This window comes from Thermobia domestica, chromosome 13, assembly GCF_964235325.1.
Source record: "Thermobia domestica chromosome 13, izTheDome1.hap1.1, whole genome shotgun sequence".
Classification (NCBI taxonomy): Eukaryota; Metazoa; Arthropoda; class Insecta; order Zygentoma; family Lepismatidae; genus Thermobia; species Thermobia domestica.
Window position 1 is genome coordinate 136,948,440 of NC_137466.1, and position 22,328 is coordinate 136,970,767.

The 22,328-nt window shown below is 34.6% G+C and overlaps 1 protein-coding gene across 1 annotated transcript in view; it reads right to left on the reverse strand.

The window, feature by feature from the left end:
- The window catches only part of LOC145667763 (uncharacterized), a 58,003-nt gene extending 37,031 nt beyond the window's left edge, over positions 1 to 20,972 (reverse strand). Inside the window, exons 1-5 of the mRNA XM_081735204.1 lie at positions 20,836 to 20,972; positions 12,223 to 13,180; positions 9,923 to 10,144; positions 5,117 to 5,368; positions 2,100 to 2,260 (exon numbers count right to left, since the gene is read on the reverse strand). Of these exons, the coding sequence (XP_081591330.1) occupies positions 2,100 to 2,260; positions 5,117 to 5,368; positions 9,923 to 10,144; positions 12,223 to 13,165 (1,578 nt within the window). The 5' untranslated portion in view covers positions 13,166 to 13,180; positions 20,836 to 20,972. The remainder of the gene's footprint in view (positions 1 to 2,099; positions 2,261 to 5,116; positions 5,369 to 9,922; positions 10,145 to 12,222; positions 13,181 to 20,835) is intronic.
- Between the last annotated feature and the right edge of the window lie 1,356 nt (positions 20,973 to 22,328).

Sequence of the window (22,328 nt, forward strand, 5' to 3'; positions counted from 1 at the left end):
TATTTTTTTACTATTGTTTGTTCTATTCTGACATTTCATCGAGCTAACAATTTTTCCTAAAGTATTATTATTTTTATCGTTATTAACTTTTTACTTTTCGAGTTCTTTTCTTTCAACCTGTTCATCATATCATGACAGGGATAAATAGCCTCAGTACTGACGTTTCTAGCAAACGCTTCAATCAATCTATTTTGTCTGGATTTTCAGTTTCGAAAGCTTTTATATATTTTCACTCAAATAATGAAGTGAGTCGGTTTATATTAATGGTGGGCACAAAAACCGGTGTTTAAAATCCGAAACCGGCTTTTAAAAATTTCCAAAAAAACGTTTTTTCGACGAAGCCAATTTCGGTTTACTCCAAAACCGGTTCGGTATTTCACCGGATTCGATTCTGTTTTCCTCAAAACCGATTCCGGTTTTCTCCAAAACTGGTTCTATTTCTGAGCAGAATAGTGCTTCGTTTTTCTCAGGAAACCGATTCCATTTCCACAGAAATATTTTTATGTGTGTTCCAAATAGTTTTCACCGAAACCGAAGTGGAACACCGAACCGGTTTTTGAAGAGTGGTTTCCGTGAAAAACCGAACCGGTTTCAGAGAAAACCAAAATGTCAGTTTTTCGGGTTTCGGTTTTTCTAGAAACCGGTTCTGCCCATCCCTAGTTTATATGATCAGACTTTCTCGTACAACCATAGGAATATGGAAATTGCGAGAGAGAATTTTTGTCTTTGAGATTCAATAGGCCTGGTATGTTGCATGATAGCATAGAGAATGTCGCGAAATTGTTTGTTATAAATTCAGAATATTAAACGAATTAAGACCTTGCTATGAATTTCCTTCTTTTCATTCACCTTATTAACTGCGTGATCGAAATGTAATTTCTACAATTTTGTGCGAGTAACATAAATAAAATCACTGGATGTTTTCTTGGTATTGTATAGAATACGAAAGTGAGACTGTACAATGAGGAATACTTTAAAATTGGTTTTACGTGGTATACCAATGAAGGATATCCTATACCGCAATGTTTGATATATTTTAAAAAAGAGGGGAGAAGTGTGTTATGTAAAATTGTGTCTCCTAATGGAGTGTTGCCATAAGAAGGTTGAAAAGCACTGCAATAGAACATGAAAAAGTGCGATATTATGAACAAGAACTCTGGTCCCTTGAAATTTGAGTTTGGCTCTCCCGAGACGGTGTTCTGTTGGTGCTCTTATTTTGTTATAACTGTTACAGTCAATTTTCACTCATATCTAGTTGGCCATTTTCCGTAAGTTTTATTTGCATGCTTAACTTCGAGATTATAGTTTAACATGAATTCTGATCCAGGCTTTGCAGGTTCAATTAAAATTACATCGCAGAAACCCAGGAATATAATGGAGTGTGTACGTTAGTATACGGCTAATACCTATCTTATATTTTTATAGTCCAATGTGTACTTACCTTAGATTTACAAAATAATGAACGTATACGGAGTTTGTTATGCGCTATACTTTTGGGAAGGGTCGAGCATATAGCTACAAAATTTTTTGCCACTACATCTCTGCTGAGAACTAAGTACAATCGCAAACTCATATCGTATTCGTGAATAATTATACAGTAGTATTAATAGTTCTTAACTCTGACGATGTTGCTCTAGCTTGCTTTGAATATGCCTACATACTTTTAAAAAATAGTAGTTCTATTCTATCATTGGATTCTGGAGAATGATTTCATGAGTTTTTAGGTTTTGCAAGCATTTGCACTAACTAGCAATCAGTAACTAAGAGTGTAAAGTAAAACTCTCTTTTCAAAAAGATTTAAATAACATGTCTTTATTCAAAAGTACATTAAAAATATTTCTCTAGCATTTCATAATGGCATTGGTCATATTGCCACATGCATAAGCAACAAATTACTTATTAATGATATTATATCTTAAATTGATGCTTAGTCTTGCGTAACTAAGGAAAGATAAACAACACCAGAATTATATATTTCTTAAGTGTTGTAGTTACTTGCAGATTGAAAACGACACCGAACAACTAGCATTAACTTTGACACCAAACATTTGATTAATACAAGATATATACACATAAAACTTCTCGTCCATTTATGATTTTTTCTTCTGTATCTGCAACCAAATCCCACCTTCCGCTGTAAGTATTAAAACTTTTGGGTCCAATTTTAGAGGGATTTGTGTTCGAGCACAAGGCTTTACTTCATACTTTCTTAACAACGTAATAAGTCCAATTTTGCTCTGCAATAAGCCAAATCGCATTCCTAAAAGAGATCAAACAGAAACACACAGTTAAAAGTCCAGTTGCATATATTATTATACCTAGTATATAACAGATCATAACTAAGATTTTAATATGAGTTTGACTCCTTAACTTGAACACTCCCTAAACATAAGTACACGGCTCATTTAAAATCTTTTTTCTTTTTTTTTCGAAAAAATTAACGTACGCATTGCCCACTGATCGTACTGTAATTCTGATCGTCGTCGAGCGAGTTAGGCTGGTGTCCATGATGTGTTTAGCCTACAGGTGGCCTTACTTTCTCTTGTGTCTGTTGTTGTGGAGAAGTGGTTATATTGGATATTCTTATATAGTTTCGTACGGAAATAACACGGGAGGGTCACGAAGTGGCTCCGCTGAGATCCGAACGACACAATTGTGTTTGTATTTGATATATTACAACTAGACGAATCCCAAAGTTATACGTGCTACCGGACGGAATGTCGTGAGTTACATCATATTTTGCAATGTAAAAGCTACAAAGCTGGCAGAATAGTTAGAACCGGGTAATTTGTTCGGAAACGGTTGGGTAAGGACACACTTTTTGGGATAAAAAGCTTTGTCCCAGGGAGCCCGCAGGGTCCCAGAGGGGGTCCAACTCAAAATTTTCAAAAAGCAAGGGGAATTAAGTAGCACTCGTTTGAAAGCTGTTGTATAATGAAAGAAAATGGAGCAAATCTCGACTCTCTACGACAACTCTATGCAAAATGGCGGCCGGTCAAAATGTAAACAAAAACTTAATTGAAAAATCCATGGTCTCCCCTATAAACGGAAACGGCGAGACAAATGGGAAAGCAGGAAAGTAAGTGTGGTATTATTTTCAAAGTACAACGATTTAAGATAAAACGTCTTCTCGCAGGGCCTCCACAGGGTCCTAGAAGGGGGCCAATTAAAAAGTTTAAGAAAGGTTAAGTAGCACATCGTTTGGAAGCTGTTGCATAATGAAAGAAAATGGAGCAAGTCTCGACTTTCTACGACAACCCTGTGTAAAATGGCGGCGAGTCAAAATGTAAACAAAAGCTTAATTGAAAATCTATGGCCACCTTGAATCCAAGATGTCCACTTAAAACCTATATCGAAAGGATGGGCATACCAAACTGCTGAAGCTAGGAAAACCAAGTTTGGCGACCTTTCCCACTATTCTCAAGGTATTCCCTCTTAGAGATTCGAATGGATGAAAATTTTTGCCTCCGGAACTATATTTTGACCTGTGAAAAATAATTGCACGTATAATCTCTTTCTATTGTCAGTAGAGAAAAATGAAGTGGTGGGTTTCCGTTGCCTTTCACGCCACAGTATCCCACCCGTCAAAGTCGCTTTGACCACGTCTAAGACTAATGTCCAAGTTGCTGTATCAGTCGCTCTGACTTCCATCAAGTTGACTATTACAGAAATACTCCTTCTCCTAGAATACACTAAATGGCAACTCCATTTAGATCAATTCGGTATACGTAATCTTTCTGATAAAGAACTACTGCCGACATTGCTCTAAATTTCATTGTAACACACAATCCTCACCATCCGACATGTAAGTATCTTCGTAACGGTGGTTATTATCATTAGGTCAGCATATATTGTGGCTCTATCATTTTGGCATGAAAACTTGTACCGTGTGTCAAAGGTATTCCTGTCTGCTATGCTACATTGTGTTAAGATTCAATTTCAGTTTAGCGTTCGTGTCAGTAGCAAGGTTATATGAAACATTCGTGACAACTTACGTGATATTCAAATCACATGAGCTTACGCCAGGAATCAAACCCGGGTCTTCCGCGCCAAAGACGAATATGCTAACCAAATAGCCACGAGGGAGTTCTGCATTTGGTTGCGACTTTGATTCATGATGGCGTGCTGGCTTCCACTCTAAACCCGAGTAGTGGTTCGGATTCCACTGTAGCAAATGGTCCCGTCTCATATAGCATCGGAGATTTTAAAAAGTTGAAGTCCAATCAATCCATGAATTGAGAATGCATATATTGATATGCTGTTTGATGCATATTTTTTGTGCGTATTATTTTATGCAGCATAATTAATGCATATACATATTTTACTTGTACAGGGTGTTTCAAAACAACAACACCAACGTTTGGGAAGTGATTTCTGATACCAAGATGAGACAAAAAGTATAGACCAACCTGGGTGCACAAATGCTTCCTTTCGCAGTTATAAGCTGCCGAAAAATGAAAAAAGTGAAAAATGAAAAACTTTAAAGGTCCATAGCTACAAAATTATGGAATCTACCGTAGTCAGGTCAAGACTTCACTTAGGAAGAGGTATGTGCCTATCTAAATATCCATATTTCAGAATCCTGCGGTATTTCCGCAACAATTTTTACAGAGGTAGTTAGGATACTTCAAATTATATGCTCGTAGCCAAACTGTGTCTATAAAAATTGTTGCGTGAGTACCTCAGGATTCCGAAACATGGATTTTTGGGTAGGGCACATATTAGTTCGTAAGTGAAGTCTTGACTCGATCACGCTAGGTTTCATAGTTTTGGAGCTATGGATATTTTAAAATTTATTTTTCATGTTTTCGACAGCCTATAACTCCGAAATAAAACATCTGTGCACCCAGATTGGTCTATACTTCTTGTCTTATCTCGGTGTCAGGAATCACCTTCCAAACGTTGTCGACGTTGTTTTGAAACACCCTTTGTATTACACTTTAATAAAACCTTATGCTACTTCTTGGTTTTATCTAGATCAACTGGAGTAAAATAGAAAATTAACTTAAACGAGTCTTTCAATTGTGATTTCAGAATAATGGATATTGTCTAGATAATACTTTTTAAACTAAGATGTTAAAGATTGATATACGGAGTAATTGGAATAAATTCTTACCTATGCATAGTCGTGGTCCTTCCCCAAAGGGCAGAAACACGTAAGGAGAACGATTTTTCCTGTTCTCTGCACTAAATCTCTCAGGAATAAATTTTTCAGGCTCTGGATAGTACTTGGGATCATAGTGAAGTCCACGAACAGGAATAAATACTTCCACATCTTTCTCTATGGTTATGTTAGTGTCCGGTATTTTATAGTTCTTATTACATCCTCTAGTCAAGAACGAAACAGGAGGGTGCTTCCTTAAAGTTTCTGAAAACAGAACAAAAAGATCTTAGTTGTAACAATTAAATGTTCAGAGGCAGTATATTTGAACAATCTAATAAACGAAACTTGGACTAGGCTCTACCTGAAACAAGCTATGCAATACTGCTCCACTAGACACAAATTGACAGCTTTTAATTCAGCAAATAAATTAACTTATATTACCTTTAGTTACAGACTTATAAATAGAGGCCGAATGTAAGACAAAATTCTTTTTTCATAATGTTACAGATTATATAAAAAATAAACGCACTGAGTCATTTGAGGGTCTAATGCTTCAATTCACACAAGATTAATTTTTGCCTATTTTGGTCTATATTGCCTGTATTATAAGCTTATGAGTCGTCCAGTTGCAAAGCGATTCTTGTCTATTTATAGAAAATTACAGAAAACTTACAAAAAATGTAGGATTTGTGTGTTTTGTAGAACTGGGAATACTTCAGTGTGTTCATGTGAAAAACTTGAACATCCTAAGATATTTCAAGTTCTACAAAACACATCAATCCTAGAGTTTTTCTTTGTTTTCTGGAATTTTCTGTAAATGAACAAGAGCCGTTTCAGAACTGGACGACTCATATTGCCTATTTTTTGGCGTTTGCTTCAAATTTAGAACTTTATTGGAATAATCACATCTATATATTTCCCGTTCAATAATAGTTTCTATCGCCTTCTAGAAATTTTAAAATAACAAAAAACTGAACTTTGATCAGGTCAGAGTCAAACTCTCTATCCGATATACGAAAAGACTGTCACCGCAAGAAATTTGAATAAATCATTGTGTCTAATAGGAATTTAGACAAAGCAAATAGAAATGAAAATGAAATGAAATTTTTGAGTTTTACGTCCCACGGTTATGCCGGTTATGCGAAAGGAGACGGTGATGATGAGAGATGAATGAAAGGGTGGAATGAAGAAAGTGGGAGGAAACGGGAGAACCCCGAGAAAACCCACGCACACGGACAAAGCAAATAGAATTCAACAAGTTGCTCAAAGTAAGAATGTTTCAATCGACATATGCATACTTTAAGTATATTCTGATTACAGCACTGAAAATAGAAAAATTGTTTTAAAATCTGACAAAAACAGTGGGTAGGCCGGCTTTAGGGGGTAGTCCGGGTAGGAACGGGCCTACCCAAAAATTTTGAAAAATATGTAAACGCTAAAAGATACAATAAAGTATAAATATATTTTCCATTATTTATATTAATGATAGGTAATTATTTAACAAATAGCATCAATCACTTCTGTAAAAGTAATTTCCTATTGTCATTAATCAATCAAATGTATACCTGTATCCATAAGTGAGATGCGGGCCTATCTAAAATTAAAATCCTAAAACTGCTAAAAATGTGTTATTCTACATTTTGTAACGGTTTTGGTTTGGGATAATTGTCGTACGAGTTATAATTGTAGGTTTGTGAACATCAAAGTTTCATATAGCAATTACAAGAGCGAGGAGAGCTCCATCAGATTTGGTCTATCATGTTCGATCAGACATAATTATCAATTGAAAAAATTCTCTTCTCGCTATTATGTGAAACAGCAATTAATGATTCCTTATGATGAGCTTCCAAAACGTATTCAATTAAAATATACATAATAATTTGGCTATTAACACAAAAGAGACTAAAAATACCTTCTTTGATCTATTACGTGTAAAATGCTGTAAAACCTGAGACTTCCGTTTGAGAGATAATAAAATACTGAAAATAATATATTTTTTTCATACACATGGAAAGAATTACATCTACAATCAGTGACTTGTTATTAAATTATCTGAAAACTATTATTAAGTATTCTGCCTGTTGGCAGGTCCTGGAACTAATGAGTTTTTATTTATTTATTTATTTATTTATTTATTTATTTATTTATTTATTTATTTATTTATTTATTTATTTATTTATTTATTTATTTATTTATTTATTTATTTTTTTAAGGTTCAGGTCTGGAAATGTTTCTTCCACGTTTCTCGATCTTCAGCTTCCTCTTGTAACTCTCAATATTTTCTTCTATTTTTCAAATCATTAATCAGTTGTGTTCTTCTTCTTCCTATTCCTCACTTTCCTTCCATCTTTCCCTCTATGGTGGTATGGAGAAGACAATTTCTTCGCAAATTCTGTCCAATCCAATCAGACATCCTACGAAGGATGCTGCACGAACAGTACACATAATTGAATTTTAATCGATATTTATCTGTATTATGTTGAGTTAGAGTTTAGTATCTACTGCCTACTTTCCATATTTTTAGAGTTCGAATATATGGTCTCTACTGTTTTGTGACGAAAATCAAACACATTATTGTCTATAGCAAACAATGGTTTTCATTGCACCATGTGTAGTTATCATGTAGGGTTTCATTCTCTTTATTATTGGTATGCTAGACCAAAATGAACTACGTATTCGTACACGTATCTCCCCAACTTCCTTTCAGTGCTAGCCAACATCAATATTTATATACCTTTATTAAGTATCGGATCTAGGATCTTACCCATAAGTATTAATTCCTATCGTAGGAAGTATAATATACAACATAGTCATACCAAATACTCATGAGCGACAGAATGACTATGTCTAAAATACACTCTATATTTACTACTATCGTGTGAAAACTTCTTTTTACCTGAAAGGCTATCCTTTGCAACATATTCCTTGCTCTTGATACCAGGAAAGCTTTAAATATGGTTTGGAAAGTTGTTCCGTTAAAATTATTTTAATCGTTCCCACCATTCTCGGTTTATACTAAAATTTTAAGTATTTCTCAAAAATAAATTGAGTGTAGCAAGCCAAAAATTTCAATGACCAAAAAAACATCCTTCTTCTAAGACAAAACACAGACACTATGTCATTAAAAACATTTTACATTTACAGTGTGCTCACCGCGTCTTGGTAAATTGCTATATCTTTATTTATATTATGATAAAAAAAAAGGCCTTGTGTCCATCTTAAACACAAACTAAATACAACTTTCTTACAAGGCTGTCTATAATGTTTATTATAAATTAATTAGAAATGTTACAGTTTCGGAAGTATATCACTTCCTTCTTCAGACTACTAATCCAACTGAAATCTTAAATAATATTACATCAATTGTTATCTCTACCAATCAGGAATCACTTTTCTTTAAAATTCAATATATATGTCCATTGTCGTAACATTTAAATTCTTAACATACATAATACATTGTTAACAATTCTTTATATTTCTATGGGAAGATTATTTATATAGGAAGGAGCGAATATATTGGAATATGAAGGGAGACAACTGGTTAGAAAGTGGAAAGAAGCGAATAGGAAGTGGAAAGAAGTTCACGATAAAGCTATGAACTTGAATACTGGTTTGAATATTAATGAAGAGTGGGAAGACATATTAAAAAGAGAAGAAAGAAGAAAGGTAGAATATAAAGCCAATATAGGGTTTAAATTTATTTATGCGTTTTCCAACATTCAGGTAATAAATTAGTTTTCAATATTCAGGTAGAAAATTTCAATATTTAAGTAGTTAATTAGTGTTTATTTTAGTTAATATATTTTAAAAGAAATATAAAGAATTGTTAACAATGTATTATGTATGTTAAGAATTTAAATGTTACGACAATGGACATATATATTGAATTTTAAAGAAAAGTGATTCCTGATTGGTAGAGATAACAATTGATGTAATATTATTTAAGATTTCAGTTGGATTAGTAGTCTGAAGAAGGAAGTGATAAACTTCCGAAAATGTAACATTTCTAATTAATTTATAATAAACATTATAGACAGCCTTGTCAGAAAGTTGTATTTAGTTTGTGTTTATCTTAATTTATAATATTACTAGCTGAAGTACTAGTTCTTTGCACGGAGAGTAGGTTATGGGAAGTATTTGAATCTCTTTCCTCTAAGGATACGCATTTCAATTAAAATGTAAAGAAATAAACTAATACGTTGTATTTTTGGCACAAATTACTGGACGCATCTATTTATTTAGGATACGCTACTTAATCAGAGTGACATAATAACAAGCTAGCTTGAGGTGAGTTCTAACTATTCTCCAAAATTCATGTCAAACTGTTCAGCCATTTTCCTGTGATGCGATCATAAACAACACAAACGTAGCATTTAATGTAGCAAAAATACATAGAACGTGCTACCCTCTACCTTTAAAAGGGGAATTTGCAAAACGTGTTTGCACACTTTTGCAAAACGTGTTTGCACACTTGTAATAAGAAGTTTATATTCGCAGTTTCATCTTCTTAATTTAACAGGTTCGTGAAGTAATCAATTTTCTCATAAAGTATGACCCCGCTCTCCTTAGGATACCAATTTTAACTAAATTAACATGATAAGAGCTTAGTTCGAGATACGTGAAAAGTACTGTGTATTTTTAAAAAAATCATTTTAAACATTTGAATAGGTTTTCCTTCATTCAATTGCCCACAAGATTATTTTCATCTTCATATATTAGGCAAATAATTTCTTTCCATTCCCTTCTACCACTATTTAGCTAGCAAACCTACTGATATTTGAAATGTCTACTAAATTTTATTCTAAATCAGATACATACCATTGACAACCATATCCAAATATTGCATTTCCTGTACAGCTTCATATGTAATTTGATTGTTATACTTTCCTAATACTCTATTGATTTCCTCTCTTAGTTGTTCCTGTATCTCTGGATGCAATGCAAGTTCATATAGTGCAAAACTCATTGTGGTTGATGAAGTTTCAAATCCAGCAAAGAAAAATATCAAAACTTGGGCTGTCAGGTCGTCAAGAGAGAACTCTGCCAAAAATTTTAAAAAAAAGTATTAATAATTTTGTTTTCTTAATTATGTTTAAATCGTTATGAAGTTGTCTTAATTCGTATATAAAACTAAACTCTGTGAGATTTTCGTGATAAAGAAATATTTAACTTGTGGTGTACATGTTAATTCTTCCAAAAACTATCTTTACTGATTTGCTCTAACAGAAGTCACATCAGTAAAAACTGAAATATGATTGTTACAACCCACGGGAAGAAAGTTTACCTTATATACTATTTTATTCATTTATTTTTGTGTACAGTTTACTGAAGATGTTTGAAGCTTTCTCACTTTAGCTAGTAGCGATGTAAACTTTTTTTTTATTGATGGGACTTTCCTCAAAAGACAGCACTGCTAGATATACCCTAGGGATGGCCATTTCCGGAAAAAGACTTTTCCGGTTTCCGGAAATAACATTTTCCGTTTTCCGTTTTTCCGGAAAATTTTCCATCTTCCGTTTTCCGGAAAATTTTCCGTTTTTCTGGAAAATGTGGCCATCACTAATATACCCTAATCACTTTAGATCTGCCATTGACATTACTACAATTAGGTCTAGAATCCAAACCTCATAACATCTCATAACTTTTTTAAAAAATTAAAAATAACTATGAAAATAAGTGTATGAAAAATCCTCTCGACCAGCGTTCCATAGCAACGTTGCAAATATCCCTGCAGACGTTACATTAAGAAAAGATACTGCCCCCCCCCCCAAAAAAAAAACATAACATGTTCTGAGTAATCTTTCTACCTATGTTACAAATAACCATAAACAGTTTACATGAAAGAAATATGCAATTTGATCCAAATAGGAACATAAACACCGCGCTCACAAACGATACTGCAAATCAATATGAAAAACAATCATTAACAGGTTACGTGAAAAAAATATCATGTTTGACCTAAAATAGAACCATTAGAAACATACTCTCAATTAATGTTACGAAGCAATCTTACAAATACTGTAATTATCAAGAGATTGTGTGAAGCAAATACATTGTTTCTTCCAAAGGAACAACTATTTAAAATGTGCTTTAAAATAATGCTACATAGTATGTTACAAATTGTCATCAGGAGACTACCTGGTGAAAATAAAGTTGTTTGACTCGAAGAAAGGATCTCAAATAATGTTAATATCACTGCTACTGTCAACAAAAGTATACTTGAAGTAAATTCTAGGGCCGCGGTGGTTCAGTAGTAGAGCGTTCGCTTCACGTACATGGGGTCCTTGGTTCGATCCCAGCTCGCACCAAGTAAACTTTGTGATGGACACAATCACGTGTACGTGGGTTTTCTCGGGGTTCTCGCGTTTTCTCCCACTTTCTTCATTTCACCATTTCATTCATTTCTCATCATCACCGTCCTCTTTAGCCTAGCCGCCGTATCCATGGGACGTGGTAAAACTTTCACTTATTTTGATTTTCATTTGAAGTAAATTCGCTCCATACTACGAAATAAAGAAGAAGCACAAAAGGTAAACTTTAGAATTCCGCTGCATAGCAACGTTACAAGTAGACACTATGCGATTAGATGGAACAAACATACTGTTTAGTCCAGATAATATAGCACATTAAATGTGTTTCCCAATAATGTTCCATAAACATTATTCTACAGCGTGAACACAAAGTATGTTTTGGTATCTTAATTGCATTTGTTGTGTGTTTAGTCTAACCTGACGAAAACTACTTGAAGCAATAATTCTGGTTGTAGAATATTTACTTAACTTATGCGCGCAGAAAATTGTATACGCTGTAAGAAACTCAGCTCATAAAAAAAAAAAAAAAAAAAAAAAAAGCTGAAAATCATAACTTTACCGCTGTGACCTTCCAAATATGTTAAAGTTAATGGTTTCTATTTATGTTTTGTTTCTATTAAAGTAATGTTCGAGAGAAAAAGCTTTACGTTTACAAACAAGCTGAAACTCTATTATGAATTTGGATCATAACTGCAAATGAATCCAATATTTCCCAAGTCTACTTTCTCATGTATTTGCTGAAAATGAAAATACTCCTTGATATTATTATTCAGTTAATATTAGAATACAATTGAACTTGTAACTTACCGATATTCTCATTTTTCGTGTCTTCTTCAACAGCAGCACTTCCATCCTCATTATTCTGTTCCTCATCATCATCTACGAAACCTTTCTTTTTAATTTGCATCAATAAATCAATGAAGTCATTTCTAACAAAGTTATTCGCTTCTCGATACTCCATTGTTTCTCTCAGGAGATTCCTGAAAAAGTTTGCAATCCTGTCAGGTAAAATTTTCAACCGTAATGTATCTGCTACCTTTGGTATGAATATCCGTAAAGTAGCCACAACGGCATTCCTTAAAGATGGCTCCACCATTTCTTGTCCCATTTTACGAAATTCGGAATCAGGATTTTTTAAACTATTACACTTGACACCGAAAGCGCAGGAACCAATCACGTCAGTTGTGAATTTAGCTAATGTATCCTTCATTTCAATCATCTCATTGTTAGTTGCTTTATCTTCGAGATACCTATCTAATTCAGTTGAACTTTCCACCATTAGATGGAACATCTTTTTCATTTTACCTGAAGTAAACGTAGGAGCCAGTTTGATTCTCAAGTCTCTCCATCTTTGTCCTTTAGAATTGAAAAGGTGTTTTGCAACCAATGGATCTACTTCTTCATTAACTTTAAACGAATGATCTCGAAAGTACGAGAAATCCTTCACTAAAATCAACTTTATCGCCTCTGGATCTCTCACGAATAATATTTTTTGTAGGAAAGAATAGAGACCAACATATTTCTCATTTTTTGTCTCAAAATAGAGATCTTCCATTACTTCTGAAATTGATTTTTTCAACAGTATAGCATTACTCAGGTTTCCAATAATGGAGTTTGGTTGTAAGTCTGGTACGCCTCTCTTCTTCCAGTAGGTATGCTGGTGTTTTACGTACAGATAAAGGAGACCTATGGCTCCAACTATAATTAATAAAGTTATTTCTACAAGCCAAGCATCAAAAATGAATCCCATTGTCGTTGTTTGCAACTGAAAGAAATAAGAATTATTTGTCACATTTGTTAAATTTATATGTACGTAAATGTACTTATTAGACTATAATCCATTTTAAAGTATCTAATATAAATAAAGTAAGAGTTTGTTTGTGTGTCTGTCTGTTTGTGGCCTGGAGACCAAAAGAGTGGCTCGAGAGTTACCAAATTTTGGTCACGGGTGCTTTGGTTCAGGCTCCAAACCAAAACGAACCGTTTTGTTAAAATTCGCACCAGGGGGGGTCTCAGGGTTGGCGTTTACTGGGACATGTAAAAGTAGTAGAAAATGACCGATATTAGTGTCGAATTAATAGTTTTCGCGGTCGCTGAGATCAATGATGAAATTCCGATCGCATTAATTTCCAAATTCACTCCATTCAGCTGCGGGCCGGGGGGTCATAGGGGGGGAGGATATCGAGACATGTAAAAATAATCCAAAATAACTGATATTAGTGTCAAATACATAGTTTTCGTAGTCGCTGAGATGAATGGTGATACTCTCACAGATCTTGACTTCCAAATACGCCCCCATGAGAAGAATGGGTATTTCAGTTAGTTTATATTTTAAAATAGTCTACAGTGTGAACATCTTGTAGATATTGGAAATACGTCATTTCAATTTCCTGGGCTTGTAATTATATAATAATATATATAGCTCTCGTCTCAGGTGAGACTTTCTTATCTGCGTTCAAAAATGAGAGACTAAGTACTGTCTTACTCCGTCCGAGCTCCCCGTGTAACTGAGCTCCCAATGGACTGCTGTCAAATGAAATGAAATGAAATCTTTGAGTTTTACGTCCCACAGTTATGCCAACTATGCTAAAGGAGACGGTGAGGATGAAAGAATGAATGAAGTGGTGGAATGAAGAAAGTGGGAGGAAACGGTAGAGCACCCACGCACAAGCGAACTACCGAACTACTGAACAACAAGTCCATCACAAAGTTCACTTGGTGCAGGCTGGGATCGAACCAGGGACCCCAAGCACTAGAATGGGTGAATGCTCTACAACTGAGCCACCGCGGCCCCAGGACTGCTGTCAAAGTGTGCAATTACAGAAAGAATTAAGAAGAAAACAACATGACCGCCGCCTAGACATAAACTCTAGAAGACTAGATAAAAATATTTAGTAATTTTGGTAGTGTGTTATAGTTTCATTCCTTACGAGTCAGAGAAAACAACTGTAGAAAGCTGCCAAGATGGAAAGGATATCTAGATTCACTTAAATATACGGGAAAAGTTTAGCCCTTCAATCCCATTAAAAGATTTGGTAAATGTTTAAAATGTTTCCATAGACCTATATAATGAACTATGACCTTTTGTGTTTAGCTGAGTCCATTGTGGCATAAGTTCAGCTTAATATTGCTGACTCATTGGGCTCTAGTTGTTCTACGAGCGCCAAAGTGACATTCTTTCTTTTATATTTTCCGTGGGCTTAAACATCTATATTACTGTTAGAAAATATTAACTAATAAACCGTCTGAAAATATGTATATACATATTAACTATAATGTAAATGTTTTGCATTAACTTCTCATAACTTCAGTTTCACTTATTGCAATTTTCCGAGTACTTTTGTTGGTTTAAGAATCTTGCTTGCCATTCCTGTTTTAGGTACAGGGCTGGATTAACCCATCTGAAGACCCCGGGCTAGAAAAAATATGTGGCCCCTGCTGACTTCACCTAATACATTTCTGTGAAAGTACACTAGGAAAGTTAAGGGAGTATGTTTTATATTTTTGGTCTTATTTTATTTAATGATGATGATTGTATCTTTATGTTTCTTTTTAGATAACCAATTCAAATTTTTGATCAGAGTGCAGGCCTCTGTCCACCTGGAGGCTCGGGGCTATAGCCCCTATAAGCCCCCCCTTAATCCGGCCTGCTTAGGTGGATAATGGGGAACTGTTTTCCAAACTAAAACTATAATTAAAACTAAATGTATTCACATTCTATATAGGTCTTTCATTTCGCAAGAACGTCTCAACGGAGTAGCAACGTGGCAAGAGGATGTGAAGTTCTCATCATATACTGTATGTAGGAAAAGTATTACGAGGTTTTGTCAATGTCACAAAAATACTTTTTTTTAATTTCTTGTAGGTGAAACTGTATTTGGATAATCACAACTGTTTTCTATTTATTTATTTATTTTTACAAGATCAATATCATAAATTTCAAAGCAGTTGGTAGTATTATATACAGTAAAGTACTGAAATAATATAGCTTACTACTTTGGACAAAAAAGAAAATAATAATAATAATAATAATAATAATAATAATAATAATAATAATAATAATAATAATAATAATAATAATAATAATAATAATAATAATAATAATAATTTACTTTGCGTGCCTAGTAAATGTAGAGGCAGTCCACGCAAAGAAAAATTTTTGGTTTTATACTTTACGGGGAGAGGGGCAAGTCATACTGCCGCATCTCAGAATTTTCCCTCGGACCGGCTCTGAATGCAGGAAATGAAAAAGAAAGAAGAAAAGTATGTCTTGTGCGAAATTTCATAATGAAAAATTAACCAAAAGATTACCTTATTTCATATAAAATATTAGCTACTCCACTTGTTCAAAAGCTGAACATTACGAAAGAGCGATGAAAAGCTACTTGACGTGTTTGAAATAATGGCGTAAGTAGCAGAGAGTGAAATAGTAGTAGGGCCTATGTCGAGAATTGGAAAACTTTTACTTAGGTATATTATATTAATGGATTTCATTTCAAAATGTCAACATAACTTAATTATCGAGGACTCAAATTTCTGCACTATACAAGACATTTAAAAAAACATACATATACAATGGTTCTCTCAGAGCTCCTTCGTCGCTAAGCAGTTAGCATACGCGCCTTTGGCGTGGAAGACCCGGGTTTGATTCACGGCTGGAGCTCATGTGGTTCGGATTCCACGTTAATCAATAGGTCCCATCTCAAATAGCCTCGCTGTTGAAAGGAAAGTTATACTCAAAATCAACTCAACTCAATGGTCCTTTCAATAGTATTTTGTAACTATCAAATGGTGAACTTAAAAAAAATATTGTATTGTTAAATTGACATGACATATTCAATGTAACATCCCACGATTATGATCTTTAGGCGAAAGGAGATGAATGATTAATGAAAGGAAGTGATGAAAGGAAATGAGCATGACTGAATTGATAGAATGTAGAAGAAATAGGGAAAAATCTGAATACAGAACATATGGACACGATGTTGTTTACCACTTAATAGAACTAGGGACTTCCACCACCAGAAGGTATGAACTCCACCACTTCGCCACTGAGGCCCCTCAGTTATACTGCTTGTTATTTTTTTTTATTGCAAGTAGTATATGTATTAGATAGGAGTATATGTCTTAGATGTGAGACCAGGGGTGGATCCAGGCTGAATGTTTGGGGGGTAAAGACGGTCGTTCGAAAAAAATAAGGCCAACCTAATTTAGGTTTTATTTCACATTTATAATACAAAGGTTTCTTAGGATAGGTTTTATTTTTAAAACAAAAAAAAATATGCTATTCTTATGGAGGGGGCTATTGCTCCCTGGATCCGCCCCTGTGTGAGACTCTTAGGAGTATGTGTGTCATCGTTAGGAGAAGACAAAAAAACAAGAGATAACTGCTATAGCAGAATAAGAACTGTTGATTATTATTATTATTATTATTATTATTATTATTATTATTATTATTATTATTATTATTAGCCCTATTATTATTATTATTATTATTATTATTATTATTATTATTATTATTATTATTATTATTATTATTATTATTATTATTATTATTATTATTATTGGCAAAGAACAACATGATTTTAGCGCCATAAAAATTCGTTTTGCAGGATTTTTTTTTCAAAAACTACGCGTTGGGAATTTACCCTGAAGTATGTCATTTTGTTCAGCTCGATAACATCTATCAATTCGTTACTTTTGGACAATACAGATATATTAATAAAACAAAAATTAAAGTTTCAGACTCAACCATAACTTTAGGGTATCCCTATCACTAACTATGCTGTGTACTGTTAATTTGATAGTCGTATTAAGGAGCATAATGAGGATAGTATTCATTATATTTAATTTTAGTGGTGTACGTGGTTGTTGTATATAACACTAATTTTTTAATCTAATCATTAAGGACAGTGTATTGCAACGATAACTTGTTGCTGTCATTCACCAAACTCATAATAACATTTTCTACCATTTTGTGTATTGTTTTACTGAGAATGTATTAGTTATAAAAAATCCAATGGACTAACCGAAATATAGAAACGCACACAGTATGAAAAAGATAATTTCCGAAGTGATGGCATAACCATATACAGAAAACTGAGGTAAAAAAAAAAACACACGTTACATTCCCCACAATTGGCCCTCTGATCACGCATATTATACACTAACCAGCCAAAACATTATAATTACCAATGTAATATCTAATATGTCCATCTTTGGCTCGCAGGACAGCAGCAATGCTATTTGTCATTGGAGTAATGAGGCCTTCCTAGATGGTAAGAGACACGCACTGCACTATATTCGCACACACAAGTTACTTAATTCCTGCAAATTTTCTCGGATCTGACGTTCAATGATACATCAAAGGTGACCAATTGGATTAAGGTTGGACGAGTTTCGGGAACATTACAGCAATTTAAATTCCCCACTGTCCTCCTAAAATCACTGTAGCAGAACGTTGGCCATGTGACAAGGAGCGTTGTCTTATTGAAAGATGCCATTACCAGCTAGAAATATGGTCGACATGATCAGTATTGACCTGCTGATAGCTACTAGCTATCATTGTGCACTCCACGTTCACTACTAGGCCCACGGATGACCATGTAAAGGTTCTCCTAGTCATAATGGTGCCACCACTGATCTGTCGTCGTCCTATAGGTAGTATACTGTGCACGTCTCGAGCAGCTGTTCCCATGAAGACAACGAATTTTGATTGAGCCTTCGAGGTAATAAAGGTAGTATCCTAATTCATCGGACCATGCAACGTTGCGCCATTCCTGTGTGTTCCAATGACAATGGGCACGTACTCATTTCAGTCGTTATCGATGATGATGTGCGGTTAACACGTGTGGTGTTGCATGTTGGCTGTGGAGGCTCAGGTTTAACAGTGCACAGTAAACTGTGTGCTCAGACACACCCGTGCTTCGTCTGATGTTAATTTTATCACAATTTGTGTTGTACTTGTTCGACCAAGATCGATACTCTACGATGTTCGGCATTTTTAATGAGGTATGGCCGCCACACACCTTGCCGTTTGGAGGCCGTTTCATCGTCCTGTTCTCACCTTTGGAAGACACTAACCGTAATAGCTTGCGAATACCTGACAAGTGACGATGTTTCCGAGAAGCTCGTTCGCAGGTATCTGCCCATCACAATCTGTCTCCTATCAAACTTGATATACCATCGGCTTTCTTCATTCTACGCATAAGGATCACACTGACTGATCGAGTGAGATCCTTGTCACCGTCTGCCGACTGGCTCTTGTTCCCCGTGACTTTTACGTCAGCTCAACGACTGTTTGAAACAGTGCTGATAATGTTTTGCCTGGTGATAATGTTTTGGTGTATTAAATATTTATGACCTTGACGAACTTTCAGCACGTATTTATAAATTCGCATAGAACTAATACAAGTGTATGAACTAAATATAGCCACTGCTATACATCAGATTCAGATTTACCTACACCACTAACGTAAGTTGACCAATCATTTTTCTTACTAATAGTTAGGATTGTTTTAACTTGATGTAATAAAAAATAATTAAACAATAAAAAATTAGAAAAATATTACGATGAATTTGTAACATTTTCTGAAATTTATTACAATATTAGTAAATACTTGATTGTTTATATATATCCAGATTAATGTTCACCTTCTTATTAAACATTCCATAATTTTCAGTTGCACATTTTTAAAAATATTACTTAACTCATTTATACGATTATTTGTATAGATTAAATCCAGTAATTCTAATAGCAGTTGGGTTTTGATAATTTTCAATAAACAAAAGCTCCTTATTCATATAACAAAAGGTAAAGATTGCCTCCCCTTTAGGACAACTACACTACTCATTTAGGACAACTATAGACGGTAAGGCCAACAGTGGGGAAACAATAAATTAACCAACAACCAACGTTGGGTCTACGTTGTAATTGGCCGCTTTGCTGATTTTTATTAGCAATTTCCTCAAAGTTGTGTTAGGAGTAAGAGGTAGAAACTGTCGGAAAAGTGACGGTAAATTGTTTACTGGCCAACACAACTACTTTAAACAACGTTGGGCCAACGTATTTTTCCTAACACAACTATTTTAAACAACGTTGGGCCAATGTAATTTTCCCAGCACGACTACCTTAAACAATGTTGGACCAATATAATTTTCCCAACACTACTACCTTAAACAACGTTGGGCCAACGTATTTTTCCCAACACAACTACTTTGAACAACGTTGGGTCAACATGATTCCGACCTTTATTTTTTGCAATTATGCCGACCGTTAGCCTATGTACAGCTTACCAATGAGCTGCTAGGGCATAGAAAGCCCAAGGGATCCACACATTTTAGACTTTGACAAATACATGAGGGAAAGCAGTTAGCGCCATGACCCGGCCGCCTCCCGAGGTCTCCTCAGAGGCACATTTACAGAGGCTGGAAGTAAAACTCTGAGCCCTATCGGAATAAGCGTACAACAAAACTACTAAAAATACTACATTTTTTAGTGTGAAGTGTAGTAGTACTTCCTTGTAGTTGATTTTACTGGTATTTGCTTGCTTCTTTAACCAACGTGACCAGATCAGTGCACCAGATACATTAAGTCCTCCCCGTTGGTCCATTGGCTGGCACATAGACCCTTCGTACAGGTTGTCCGACTTTCGATTCCCGGTGGGAGAACATGAAAAGTTTGAAGGCATTATGGTGGTACAGATTCCACCTCAAACTGTAGGTCCACGTCTCATATAGCCTAGGTGCTGAAAAGGGACGATAAACTTCACGAAACAAACAAGCAAACTAATAAGCATATCGTAAACAGTACAAAACGTCCATGCTCTTCAGTGGGATCCGGTGGGTTTAGCTTAACGCCTCAGACCGTTTGACTACATTTACTAGTTTATTGATTGGCAGACACCGCAAATAAAATATTATATGACAATAATAAATCCCGGTAAAGACAGTAAAGGGTAACACGCGAAAGCTACATATCCTTTTGAGATATGCAACCAATAGTTCTTTATTGCTGTATAGATTGCATAGATTTTAAACTATATAACACACTAAACTCTCCATTACCTGTGGAGATGTCGACAGATTGATTCCATTAGCGACCTCGGCCGAGAGCATCGTTCTAGCTCTTTATTGCAAAAAGCTTAAGTAAAAAAAATCGCTTTCGTTCAACAATTATCGTATGGAGTAACGGACTGGCGGATGCACTAACATTACAATCTTTTAAGTCCCACTGGATGATCCTAAAAACCAATTTCACTATCCTTACAATGACAAGAAGCAAGAAAACAGACCCACGTATGTTGATACCCTGTCTTAGTGATTTAATTTGTTTAGCAAAGAAGAAGCATATCCTCCTAAAGTTATAATAATCCTGAAGCCACCAAGTTATATCAACAAAGAGAAAGACACAATACCTACTGTGTGAATGGGCAACCATCAGATCCAAGCAGCTATTCACACCGATGACTTCTTTCTTCTGACTGGCCAGCATGATTTTCACGCAGTAACTTCCTCCTTCTCTCTGGCTGGAACCCATAATTTTGTCGGTTACTTGTCTGGAAAGAATGTGGCAAAGAAAAGAAAAGAATATCTCGCAGAAGTTGCAAAAGAGTTGCAAATGTTGCGCATTTCGATGGACACACACAAATGAATAAAAACAAACCTCCTGCTCAACAAGGACAAGGAACAACAGAGGCACGTGTAAAGATAAAAAGAATATTTCAACCCATCACAGAATATAAGGATTTTACTTTCGTTTCATAGTCATACCATTATTATTATTATTATTATTATTATTATTATTATTATTATTATTATTATTATTATTATTATTATTATTATTATTATTATTATTATTGAGTTCAGTTCGAAAATACGTAATTTTACATAGTTGTTCAGAAATCTAGTTGATCATTAATGTACTAAAATTAATGAAACTAATAATTATTATGTGTTGCTTTGTAGCTAAGAGGTTTATGTGCGTACACTCTGTACACGAAGTCAGGGGTTCGATTTCCGACTCTTATCAAGGATTAAAATCGAGGTAGGAATTCAAATGTTCTTCGTATGGTTTCGGTGCTGAAAACTGACGTTAAAAAAAAAAAAAATCAAACAATCAATTTAGTCACTTTTGGAATAACTAGTTCTTTTCATGGTAATCAAAAGCCACTTCAAATAAAGGGAAATAAACTTTCAATATCCATATCTCTGTGGCCTACAATTAAAAGCCAAAGAAATTCAGGACTTATCTATTTACATATACAAAGTAGAGTAAGCGACATACTCCGTAAAATTTGTCATCATGGCACAAAATTTACAGAATTTGCTCTTCACGAAGCTCTGAAAAAGATTAACATATTATTTCAATTTTTCTTTTCCTTATTGGTGGGATTACAGAGGGCATATTCCCCATGTAAGGTCATGGTTTGACTCTTGAGTCTAGCATAGAATGACTGGAATGAATGGAGCTAATTTTCAGCACCTGTAGTTCTTCGTCCTATTGTACAATTAAAAAAAAAAAAATAATATAACTTATCTATTTACATATAAAAGAGAGACATCGGGGCATAATTCATAAAATTTGTCCGATTGGAACAAAATGGCATTACATGGTAGACTATGTTCCCTCTTCTCCCGTCAAATAAGAAGAGAAACCGTATTTATTCAGAAGAAAAAGAAAAAAATATACAAGTTTCACAAACTATCTATATTGCATCTCCAATCTACGTAATTCATATCAAATATTATTAAATCTTAACACCACAAAAACGAAAAAGAACAAAAAATATCTGAACGTAGGAAAATAATATACTATAGCTATACAAGCATAGCAACCTCCCTTTCGAAGGTTGAAGGTTCTTCTGAACTCCAGAAAACACTTCATCCCGGCATGTTAAGACTCCATACTCTTA